The 12,238-nt window shown below is 35.4% G+C and overlaps 1 protein-coding gene across 1 annotated transcript; it reads left to right on the top strand.

Moving 5' to 3' along the window:
* The first annotated feature begins 7,986 nt into the window (after nucleotides 1-7,986).
* On the top strand, nucleotides 7,987-11,955 carry Tollo (Toll-like receptor Tollo). Its single transcript, XM_072541449.1, has one exon. It carries the CDS (start codon nucleotides 8,017-8,019, stop codon nucleotides 11,749-11,751), a length of 3,735 nt encoding a protein of 1,244 aa, XP_072397550.1. The 5' UTR covers nucleotides 7,987-8,016; the 3' UTR covers nucleotides 11,752-11,955.
* Nucleotides 11,956-12,238: the final 283 nt, after the last annotated feature.

Here is a 12,238-nt window from a genome sequence, read left to right as displayed (position 1 = left end):
TCATAATTGCATCATTTAAATAAGTTTAATTAATTAATTAATTAGCTAATTAATTGCTTGGCGCATCTCTGACTTTTAATATCACATTAATATATATATATATATATATATATATATATATAATAAATTAATGAGAAAGGACTGTTTTTCTTGATTGCTAGTGACAAATACAATACCGTTAATTTAATGGCAATCTTAATTTATAACGCGAAAAAGAGAGACACGTGTATACTCGTTGAAAGTTTATAAAATATCATTACCCTTTACGGCTATCTCTGCCGCCTGCTCGATTTGGTTGTAGGGATCTTTCAATATTCCTCCCAAAGATGGGTTTTTCGTGTAGCTGAATTCCACTCGGTTGGGTTATTAATTGGGTAATAATACGCCACGCCAGACGATGGCCGCTGTTTTATAGCACCACAGCCTGTGCTAGATGTGTTCGCGGTTTGTCTTCAGTACGGTGTTCATTTATTAATCAAGGCGAGGAGTAGCGAGATCACTTGTTAGGGTACGTGACGGGAAGTCTCGAAAAAATAAAACCGCGGATCTGTCAACGATGGTTTATCAGTTTTGCTCAATGGTAATATTTAGTAGCGACAAAGGACTATAAGAAACATTGTTTAGAATAGGTAATTTTGCGAACAAAAGGAAAAAAAGTAGCAGTTTTGAAACTGTTTTCTTGTGGCATGTTTAAGTTCACTATTATGTTATATGATTTTTTCTGGTCCTCTCCGATATTTTGGTTTAGGGGAGAGTAGTACACAATGAGACAAAAAATATTTATTTCATTTCGGACATTACCATTTTTTAATTTGTCTACAAACTGAGTTAACCAGTCAAGTCATCAATATGATTCTTTGCTCAATATCTGAAATCTGATCTGAATTCTCTCATGAGTGAAGAAACAAAATCTATGATTATTTTTCTAACCATCTACATCTGTCTTATTAGAATAGAAATATGCTTTATTGTCACTGAAAATTGTACAATTTTATGGACAAAGCTTACAAAAAATAAAAAAAAAATAACAATAACAATTAAAATTTACTAAAATTACATAAATCGTCAATATCACAAAATAAAACATAATAAATATACAATCCATTGCAAAATTTTACTACATTACAAATTGCATGCGATACTGCATGTGTTACCCAAAGATATATAAAAATACTTTGTTGCTTGTAGCTAAACGTACGTAATTTCTTAGTTATTCGTTAAGAAACACTTCAACTGAATAATAAGGTCTTTCAGATAGATAGACTTTTGTCAATTTACGAAATTTATGCAAAAATGTTGTAAATTTAAGTTGCAAAGGAAGATGGTTGTATAATTTTTTTTGCCGAATATAATACAGATTTCTTTACTTACTCAGTGGACGGGATCGGTAAAAACACATCAAAGCTTGAATTTCTGGTGGAGTAGTCATGATTAGGTCTTGCTGGAAAAACGTCAAAACAACAGTTTCCAGAATATATAGCGAGGAGAGAGTTAAAATCCCGTGATTTTTGAAGTAGCTTTTCCAATGTGTTATTCTACTAAGGCCAAAAAGATACCGTATTGCTCTTTTTTGTAATTTAAAAATAACACAAGATAGGGCAGCTGTACTAGAACCCTAAAAAGAAAGGCCATATCGAAGATGAGACTCGAACAAAGAAAAGTATGTTATGTTGGAAGATGCTAAATTGATTTCCTTCGAAACAGATCTTATTGCATAGCAGGCTGAGGCTAGTTTCTTACTTAACAAACCGATATGAAGGAACCATTTAAGGTTGCTGTTTATAAAAATACCAAGAAATTTTACAGAATCAGCCATACTGATCTGGCTGTTATTAAGAAGCAAGGGTTGAAGAGCTCATTTATAGAATAATGCTACTGTCTTGTCCACGTTAAAAGAGAGTCAATTAGAGTCGGATTTTTATTTTAAGTAGATCAGAAGTTATAATTGCATGAAGAGTTGCAATATTAGAGTTCCTCCAGGTAATACTGGTATCATCAGCAAAGAGAAAATTTTTTCCATACATTTTTAAGTTAGTGATGTTCTTTATAAAGATAAGATGAAGTAGAGGACCCAGTATTGAACCTTGTGGTATTCCACATACAATGCTTTTGTGACTAGAGTCAGTAGAATTTGCTCTATCTAGTTGTTTCCTATTCCTCAAGTAAGATTGGAACCAATTCAAAGAAATACCTCGAATTCCGTAGAAATTTAGTTTGTTTATCAAAATGTCGTGATTTACACAATCAAAAGCTTTGGCATAGTTACAAAAAACAGTGGCAGTATAAAGATTATTGTTTAGTACTTGATAGACCACATGTAGTACAGAAAACATAGCATCGCTGGTACATTTATTAGATAAAAATCCGAACTGACTTTGTGATAAAATGTTTTGTGACAAGAAAGGACATAAGTCGTTCTTTTATAAGTCTCTCAATAATTTTGTATAGGACTGGTAGTAACGCAATAGGTCTATAGTTGCAGACATTAGATTTTCCACCACCCTTATAAAGAGGAATAGTTGTGGCTGTCTTTAGGCACTGTGGAAATATACCTTTTTCAAAGGAATCGTTAATTAGTCAGACCAGGACTTCCAACACATTATTTGGGAAATTTAAAAAATTTTTATGGATAGTTCATCAGTACTACAGGAAGATTAGCTTTTGATACTAATGATTGTTTGGATCAGTTCAGATTTATCAGGTGGTCTTATAAAGGATGACTTCGAGACTTTTTTGAATTGGATAGATAGGAAATAGTATCTTGTTGTGACAAAATAGTTGATGTTTTATTTTTACTCACATTAACGAAGTATTCATTTAGATTTTCAGGGTTTGGAAGAGAAAATGATGTTTAAGCTGTGTTAGTTTTATTTCGATCGTTTATTATGGACCAAGTTTCCCTTATAACATTTTTAGAGATTTCCAGACGATTCTCATAGCACATTTTTTAGATGTTTTATGTTTTAGACAGGTTCCTCTGTACTTGGAAATACACTTGAGTGCAAAATAATCGACTCAAAAGCGAGATTTGAGATTAAAAAAATGTAATGTGCAAACAATAACTTTATTATTGAACTTACAAAAACTGCTATTGCATTCTTTGGAAGACGCATTATAAAAACAATATGCAATATAAACAGTTTCCTAAATATTCATCATTGGAACTAATGCAATAAAGACGTTATGAACAGAGAAATGATTAATTACAAAATAAATTTCCTAATTATTCAGTATTTGATATTACCACCCCTACTTCTAGTTACACTTTCCAATCGATTTCGCATGGATCGGATGACTTTTCTAATAAATTCTTAAGGCATTGCTTCCCATTCATCATTAAGCGTAGCTCTCAATTCTATTATGCTCTTTGGTGCATGATTTCTGTCCCGGACCCTTCGTTTAAGCTCATCCTAAACAGGCTTTATTGGATTTATGTCCGAGCTAAAAGCAGGCCAATTTAATGTAGGTGATTATTTAATAACGTTTCTAATAAATTCTTAAGGCATTGCTTCTCATTCATCATTAAGCGTAGCTCTCAATTCTATTATGCTCTTTGGTGCATGATTTCTGTCCCGGACCCTTCGTTTAAGCTCATCCTAAACAGACTTAATTGGATTTATGTCCGAGCTTAAAGCAGGCCAATTTAATGTAGGTATACGGATCTTAGATAGATAGGTGGTGGTGACTCGTACGATATGGCATCGTGCATCAAAATTAAGGCATCACTAATAAATCCCGCGTATAAAACCACAAGTTCCTCCAAAATGTCTCTGATGTTACGATCCACCGTTAAACATCCTCCACGTCCTCCACCAGCAATGAAAATCAACTCAGTTTTCCCATCCATAGAACTACCTGCCCAAAACATACAAGAATCGCCTTCATGACACTATTTCTCGTATACAAAATTGAGCAAATCGATCTCCTGGCCTTCCCTAGACTCGACGTCTCTTGTCGTTGCCATGCAGGCAGGTCCTACTTTCATCGAAGAATAATACCTGACTCCATTGATAGTCGTCCCGATCCAGATGTTCGTTAGCAAATTCTAATCGCCTTTCCTTCTATGCTGCAGTTAGCTTGAGACCCGTAGCTGCCCTTTTTGGTGTCAGGTTGGCTGCCTTTAGTTTCCTACTGACTGTCCAAAGGCTGGTAACCACACCTCGGACCTTTCTAAGCTCTTCTTTGAGTTTAACACCACTCAAATGTCGATTTCTCAATGATTTCGATACAAGAAATCGATCATCTCTCTCCGTCGTTATTCGTTAATGGCCTCCTCCTTGTCAACGGATATAATCAGCAGTATCTTGGTACCGATGGTACACTCCAAACACAGCAGATTGGCTTAAATTTAGTCGATTTGCCACGGGCCTCTGGCTTAGGCCTTCTCTCAATAATGCTACTGCTTGAGTTGCGTTGGCGGATGTGGTATCCATTTGTAATGCAGTTGCGAACTTAAGTGACTGACGTATTAGTGGGTTGCTATGGAAATTGATGCGTACGATGTTAAACAAACGCTTTAAGTCGGTGCGTGTCGATTTCAATGAATCAAATTCTGACCCCCTTTCTACGTGTTGCATTATTTATTTGTAATGTGTCATCCAATTCTCCAAAAAACAAATTTTTTTTAGAACTCAATAATGAGGTTAATCATTGTTCACTAAATATTTTTAATTTAGCACTTTTTAGATTGAAACAGGAGACGTACTTTCGCAAAATGATTTTGAGTCGATTATTTTGCACTCAAGTGTATATTCAGTGACAAAGACATTGGTAGACATTTCTTGATGTACAGTAGTGAACGCATATTCTTGGCTGATCTGCGAATACCTTTGGTTGTCCAGGGTTTGTGATGTTTTGACTTAATTGTAATTAAAGGAAATGCCTTATTGAAAATACAGACAAGCTTATCAAAATATCACTAAAATTATAGTCCACGTCCACAGAGTGAAAGTGCCACCCAGAAGTCAAGCACCCAAAAAGTTCTGAGCGGAAAAAATCCTACCTAAACGTTGGATTTTCGAGGATTGTTTTGTTAAGAGTTAAAATTGGTATATACTGCTTCATGGTCAGAGAGTCCTGCATTAATAATTGTAGAACCTACATCAAGGGGTGAGAAATCTGAGACAATATAATCAATTATGGTAGATGTTGTTTTAGTAATTCTTGTAAAAGTCATATTTTGTTATAGGAGAGAAATCAATATTTGTAGAAAGAATAAGGGTGCCACCATGAGCTGAACTTGGACGATCATACCTAGCAATTGTGGTATATTTTTCTACAAAAAAGGCTCGTTAACTTCAAGCCAGTGCTCGGTATTCGCAACTATCGGAGGAAATCCTAATTCCTCTAGAAACAAAAATAATTCATCTGTTTTAGATCTTATAGAACGAATATTAATCAGAAACCAAGTCTCAAAAAAAATATCTCTATTAAAGAAATCGGGAATTGGACAATTACAGAGACGAGAGATAAAAAACTCATTAACTTTGAAATGTGGTGTTATCGAAGGATGTGGAAAATATCTCGAACACAACACATAACAAATGCGGAAACGCTACGAAGAATGAAAAAAGATAAAGAAATACTCAACACTAGGTATTGGCGATGTCAAACGAAAGAGGCGGCACGGTGTGGTAAAAATTTGAACTAGTGCACGTAGGATAACAAAACATTTTGTATTTATTTATACACACATGACATAGTTATAAACATTTTAAATATTATTGAATAAATCACAATAAGGTAACAAAATGTTAAAAAGTATTGTTCTGCACTGCAATGCAGTAATTATCGATCGGAAAGAATAAGTATGCACTTTTTTCCTCGTGACAAAAATCTACAAGATCGTACATGACATTCCTTCGTTTTTTTTTTTTTCATAAGTACATTCTTTTATTTTATTTTGAAGTGTCACAATTTTAGTTTCTTAATTTGTTGTAATTAATGTAACTAGTCTTAAATGTATTAATATTTGTTTTACCAATGTTCATATTAAAGTTAAGTTCTCCTATTGTACAGAAGTGATCAGTAGTAAAATGTAAATATAATATTGTATAATTTAGTTACTATTAGGACATTTACAATATGTAAATATATTAAATGTCATAATAGTAACTAAAGACAAACTGCTAAGTAAGACTTTAGATTAGAAAAAGTTAGTTAGTTTAGAAATAAATTACTTATTATTCGATCAGTAAACAAATCGTAATATTGCTTGTTTTTTATGCTAATCAAACATAAAAAAATTGTACCATTTTGGAATAATAGTGATATAAAAACAACCAAGTGTTTTATTTATATATATTTAGGAAATAATATATCATATTATATTTGCCACACAACAAAACGTGGCCAGCCTTTAACAAGGCCTCGCCTTCTTTTAAAGGTCTTTTTGTGTCTCCTATATATTTCAAAGTATCGAGCAGACTAACTTCAATTTCTTTATTTGCCATTGCGTTAACAAAAAATAATAAATACAGATAATTTTTACACACAACAATGATTCACCTACAAAGATTATGGAAGCTCTGTTTTGTTTTCCTACGTACGTGATCAGCTGATCATCTGTCAAAGCGCCCCCTATAGTTCGTTGACATCGCCAATAACGTCACATACTAAGAAACGAGAAATATGAATTGATGCGGCTGGTCATACAAGGGAAGCTGGAAGACAGAAGAGGACCGGGGAGAAGACGCACGTACTGGCTGAAGAATCTGAGACAATGGAGTGGGAAAACGTCAATAGAACTTTTCAGAACGGCTGCGGATAGAGTCAAATGGGCCATGATGATCGCCAATATCCTTAGGGATGGGGCAAGTTAAGAAGAAGAAAGAAGAATTGACGACAAAGAAGTTATGGTGAGAGAAGTTTGGGAGGCAATTGATCAAGACCAAATACGCCGCTTAATTTTTAGTATGCGTCGTCGCTGTGAAAAAGTAATTAGATGGAGAGGTGGAAATGCTCGTTATTAAGTGTTTTTAGGAGATGAATTTGGTAATGATTATTTCGGTTATGTTTTTTTAGGTTTCAGTTGTATGTCAATAAAGTTTATGTAAGTAGCGTTTTATTTGCTTTAATTGTTAATAAAAACTTGTTACATTTAAAGTTCTGTATTATCTTTAATAATAAAGATATCTACGAAAAGCTTAAAAAAGGATAACGCTATCTTGAAATATTAATAATATGTAGCGTTTCTTTCTAATACATTCCACAGGGTGTTGCAAAATAAGATGAAAAAACACAACTTTATTTTTACACCCCGTATACAGGTGAAACGAATACGAAAACGAATTAAAATCCAATAATCAGTTCAGAATAAAACAGCAAACAGAATGTACTGTGTAAAGCCACAGATAAGTAAGTATTAAATTTACAAATACTTTGTCCAGCAGTTTATATTCATATAAGTTGTTGATAGCCCCTCGTATATCTATATTTTATATCTAATCTGAAGTCGTGATTTGCGGTTACGGAGTAGATATTGTTTAATATAAATAAACTAGTATAAAATAAACTAATAAGTCTAATCTAATCGGTAGTAGAATTGTAGAATTGTTTTAAATAAAATTATATATTTAGATTTTAATGAATATGTCACAAAGTGGACATGATTTCGTAATTATTTCGGAAATATACATTTTTATGTAAAGCGCTAAATCAAAATATTTTTGTGAAAAGTCGTAAAACGATTTTTATAGATTTTTTTTATTAATTCGTTCCTCGGTTTTGCATACCACTAACCGAAGAACGCGAAGAAGGAGTTACCAACGACTTCTTCGGCGTGTGTTATTGAGAACCAAGAAGCAACGGCACCACAGCACGGCAGTACCTACTTGCGAGAGAACGACCATCGGAGGGGACAAGCCAAGGGGAGGGTGAGAGCACCGAGGAGTTAGTGGCCTTGTATTAACAACTGCTTCAGTCAAGCATCGAACAGCCGGTTGAAACGGTCATGTTACAAAACATTAACTCTGCTATATACAATGGTGTAAGTCAAAGTGGTACGCGATCGCGATCATGGGCACCACGGTGGTGTGCGCCCTGTTGTTCGGGGCGATTTTTAGTGTTCTGTCGGCTTCTCTGAGTAAAACCCTCCGGTATCAAGCGCCCGACGAGTGTAAGTGGATAGTGGCGGACAGCAACTCCGACGACGACGTTGCTCTATTATGTAGGCTACGGACTATTAACAGTGAATTGGAGAACACCAATTTTAGTGTGATCCAACCCCAACATACGGTCCGGTTAAGGCTCGAGTGCAGTGACGCATTGTTTTTTCAAAGTTCTTTAAGTGCTGGCAGCTTTAAACCACTTGTCGAACTCCGGGAGTTGTCTATTGAGTATTGCAAAATCGGAAACTTATCCGATGGTGCTTTTCGCGGCCTCAAAGAGCTTCGCAACTTAACTATTCGGACCCACAACACCGATTGGTCTGCAATGACACTTGATGTGTCACCTAACGCTTTTACAGAGGAATTACGAAACCTAGAAAGGTTAGATTTGGGTGAAAACAACATGTGGAGTCTACCCGAAGGAGTTTTATGCCCTCTTTATACGTTAGAAGTTCTCAATTTAACCAGAAACCGACTTCGAGAGGCCACAAGTTTTCGCTTTACTTCAAACCCTTCAGAAAAGTGTTGTGCCAATTTAAAACTCCTAGATTTATCCAGGAACAACATCGACAGGCTACCATCAAGTGTTTTCTCTGGACTATCACATCTTCAGAAGTTGTATTTACAAGGTAATGGTCTTCATAATTTAGCAGATCGCGTTTTAGAAGGGCTCACATCATTAAATATTTTAAAATTATCAGATAACAATCTAGTCAGTCTTCCGCCCGAATTGTTTGCCGATACTCGCGAAATACGCGAAATGTACCTTCAGAACAATTCCATTAACGTTTTAGCTCCCGGTTTGTTTAGTGAATTGTTGCAACTCTTAGTGCTGGATTTGTCACACAATGAACTAACTGCCGATTGGATAAATACAGCAACATTCGCAGGACTAGTGAGATTGGTAGTTTTAGATATTTCTTTTAATAGAATAACGAAATTAGAACAATCAGTTTTTAGAGATCTTTATAGCTTACAAATTTTAAGAATCAACGATAACTTTGTCGAGTATTTACCTGAAAATACGTTTTCTGCACTTTATAATCTGCACACTTTGATCATATCGAATAACAAATTGGTAAAGATTGAAAGCGATACTTTCAACGGTTTATTTGTACTTTCCTTATTGTCTCTTGATAACAATAAGATATCTATAATACATCCTGAAGCCTTAAAAAATTGTTCGAGCTTGCAAGATTTACATTTGAATGGCAACAAATTGACAGATGTTCCCGATGTTCTAAAAAAAGTTCCTTTACTCAAGACTCTAGATTTAGGCGAAAATCATATAAATGTTATTACTAATGAAACTTTTAGCGATTTGAAACAAATGTACGGACTAAGGCTGACTGAAAATAACATAGGGAATATATCGAGGGGCATTTTCGATAAAATGACTGCACTAAAAATTTTGAACTTATCCCGGAATAAAATTCAAAGGGTTGCCGCTGGTTCCTTCGATAGCAATCTTAATTTGCAAGCAATAAGACTGGATGGTAATTATTTGACTGACATCGGCGAGTTATTTGGGAAATTACCTAGTTTAGTGTGGCTGAATATCTCAGACAATCAGCTGAAATGGTTTGATTACGCACTGATACCAACTGGCTTACAATGGCTAGACATCCATTCGAACCAAATCGAGGAACTGGGTAATTATTTTGAAATTGAATCGACGTTATCGTTGAGTACTTTTGATGCCAGCTCGAATAAACTGACTGAAATAACAGGCAGCGCTATTCCTAATAGTGTAGAAGTTTTATTTTTGAACGACAATATGATATCCAAAGTTCAATCTTATACTTTCTTTAAAAAGCCCAACTTAACAAGAGTAGATTTGTTTGGAAATAAAATAACAAGTCTTGATCCTAACGCTTTAAGAATATCTGCAGTTCCTCCCGAAAAGGATTTACCGGAGTTCTACATCGGAGGAAATCCTTACAAATGCGACTGCACCATGGAATGGCTCCAGAAGGTAAATTTAGGCAACCGAGCTCGAACTCAGCCAAAACTAGTAGACTTAGAAAGCATTTATTGCCAATTACTTTATAATAGAGGTGCAACTTATATTCCTTTAGTCGAAGCAGCTCCTTATCAGTTCCTATGCACTTACGAAACTCACTGCTTTGCTTTATGCCACTGTTGCGACTTCGATGCCTGTGATTGCGAAATGACTTGTCCAACAAACTGTACTTGTTATCATGACCAGTCTTGGTCAGCTAATATAGTAGATTGTTCTTCTAGTGGATATGTAACAAAACTTCCTGATCAAATTCCTATGGATGCTACTCAGATATATCTCGATGGGAACGATTTGCGGGCGCTGAACAGTCATGCTTTTATAGGAAGAAAACGGTTGAAAGTATTATTTTTAAACAATTCGAATATTGAAACAGTGCAAAATAGAACTTTTAACGGCTTGAAGGAACTAGAAATACTTCACTTGAACGGAAATAGATTAAATGAGTTGCATGGATACGAGTTTGAAGGTTTGGAAAGTTTGATGGAAATCCATCTTCAATCTAACAGGATAATATCGATCAATAATCATACGTTTGCAAGTATGAAAAAATTAAAGGTGCTAAAATTGGATCACAACCGACTAGTGGTGTATAACATGTGGAATTTACCTTCAACCCTTATCGAAGTGACGTTGTCGCACAATCCGTGGTCTTGCGATTGTGATTTCACCGAGCGCCTCCGGGAATGGATGAGACGTGGCGACTCTGTACAAGATATTTCATCGGTAAAGTGTGTTTTTAATGCAACCGATATAGACTTTTATAACTTAGACGCGTACTTGGACAGTGCCGATACCGGTTTCTACGTGAATCAAGAAAACGGTTCTTGTTCGGGCGTCGCCAACATAGATAACAGCATCAACGGAAACTTAACAGCAACAAAAACGATCATACATCGACAAGTCATTCAAGATTACTTGCCACTGTTAGTAATTACTTTAACGGTTTTCGCCGTCATCGTTTTGTTGATTTTAGTTATCTTCATTTATAGACAAGAGGTGCGAGTGTGGTTACATTCTAAGTTCGGGGTACGGTTGTTCCAACGAGCCGGAGATTTAGATAGGGATGATCGCGAAAAACTCTTCGACGCTTTCGTCAGTTACAGTTCGAAAGATGAGGCGTGGATAGCAGAAGTCCTGGCGCCGGCCCTAGAACCGAACTACAAACTCTGTTTACATTACAGAGACTTTCCCGTGGGTGCGTTTCTCGCCGATACCATTGTACAGGCCGTAGAATCCTCGAAAAGAACAATAATGATTTTGTCTGAAAACTTTATTAAATCCGAGTGGTGCCGATTTGAGTTCAAATCCGCCCATCATCAAGTTCTTCGCGACCGCCGAAGACGTTTGATCGTGATCCTTCTCGGTGAAGTGCCTCACAAAGACTTGGATCCCGATATAAGACTCTACTTAAAGACTAATGTGTATATTCAGTGGGGAGATAAGTTCTTCTGGGAGAAGCTACGGTACGCATTGCCCGATGTGCCCAACATCGGCAGACATCACAATTCTGTAAGGAGTCCTCACGTCCATCACCACGTCCATCGACATAGCGCTAGAGGACAGGCGCCTAACCCTCCAGGAAATGGTAATACTACGAGGACGGTGGCCATCCACATATGACCATGAATGCAGTCAAACCAACGGTAACAAAGTCATGTAAAGTTATTTTGTCAAAATTATAGAGTTTATATATATTTAGTTAACTAATTTTAAAAGTGATTGCTTATATACCTTCATAAAACTATCAACTATTTGTCGAAATAAGTGATTTTTAGACCAATCACAAATTATTATAATACATTTAGTACTTTTTTCATCTGTCTATTAGTAGTTTTTTGTAAATAGTTGTTCTGGACTGGAAACAGTTTTTTTTTTTAGAAGTTTATTAGTAAACTAGAAACTGACTTAAACAGCGCAAAAAGCTCAGGTTTGTTCGGAAAAATATACTCATAATTTTTTTTTTGTATATTATTCATTCAGTTTTATGATATACACCAATATAAGGTTCAAGATTTTGCCTGGACGAAAAGTTATTCAAATTTTTTTAAACAATAGTAACAATCAATTTTTTCGGCCGAACAATTTTTTTTTTAATTTTTGAAACATT

Source organism: Diabrotica undecimpunctata, chromosome 8 (assembly GCF_040954645.1).
Source record: "Diabrotica undecimpunctata isolate CICGRU chromosome 8, icDiaUnde3, whole genome shotgun sequence".
In the NCBI taxonomy this organism is placed as follows: Eukaryota; Metazoa; Arthropoda; class Insecta; order Coleoptera; family Chrysomelidae; genus Diabrotica; species Diabrotica undecimpunctata.
This window is presented reverse-complemented; position numbering and strand designations above follow the sequence as displayed.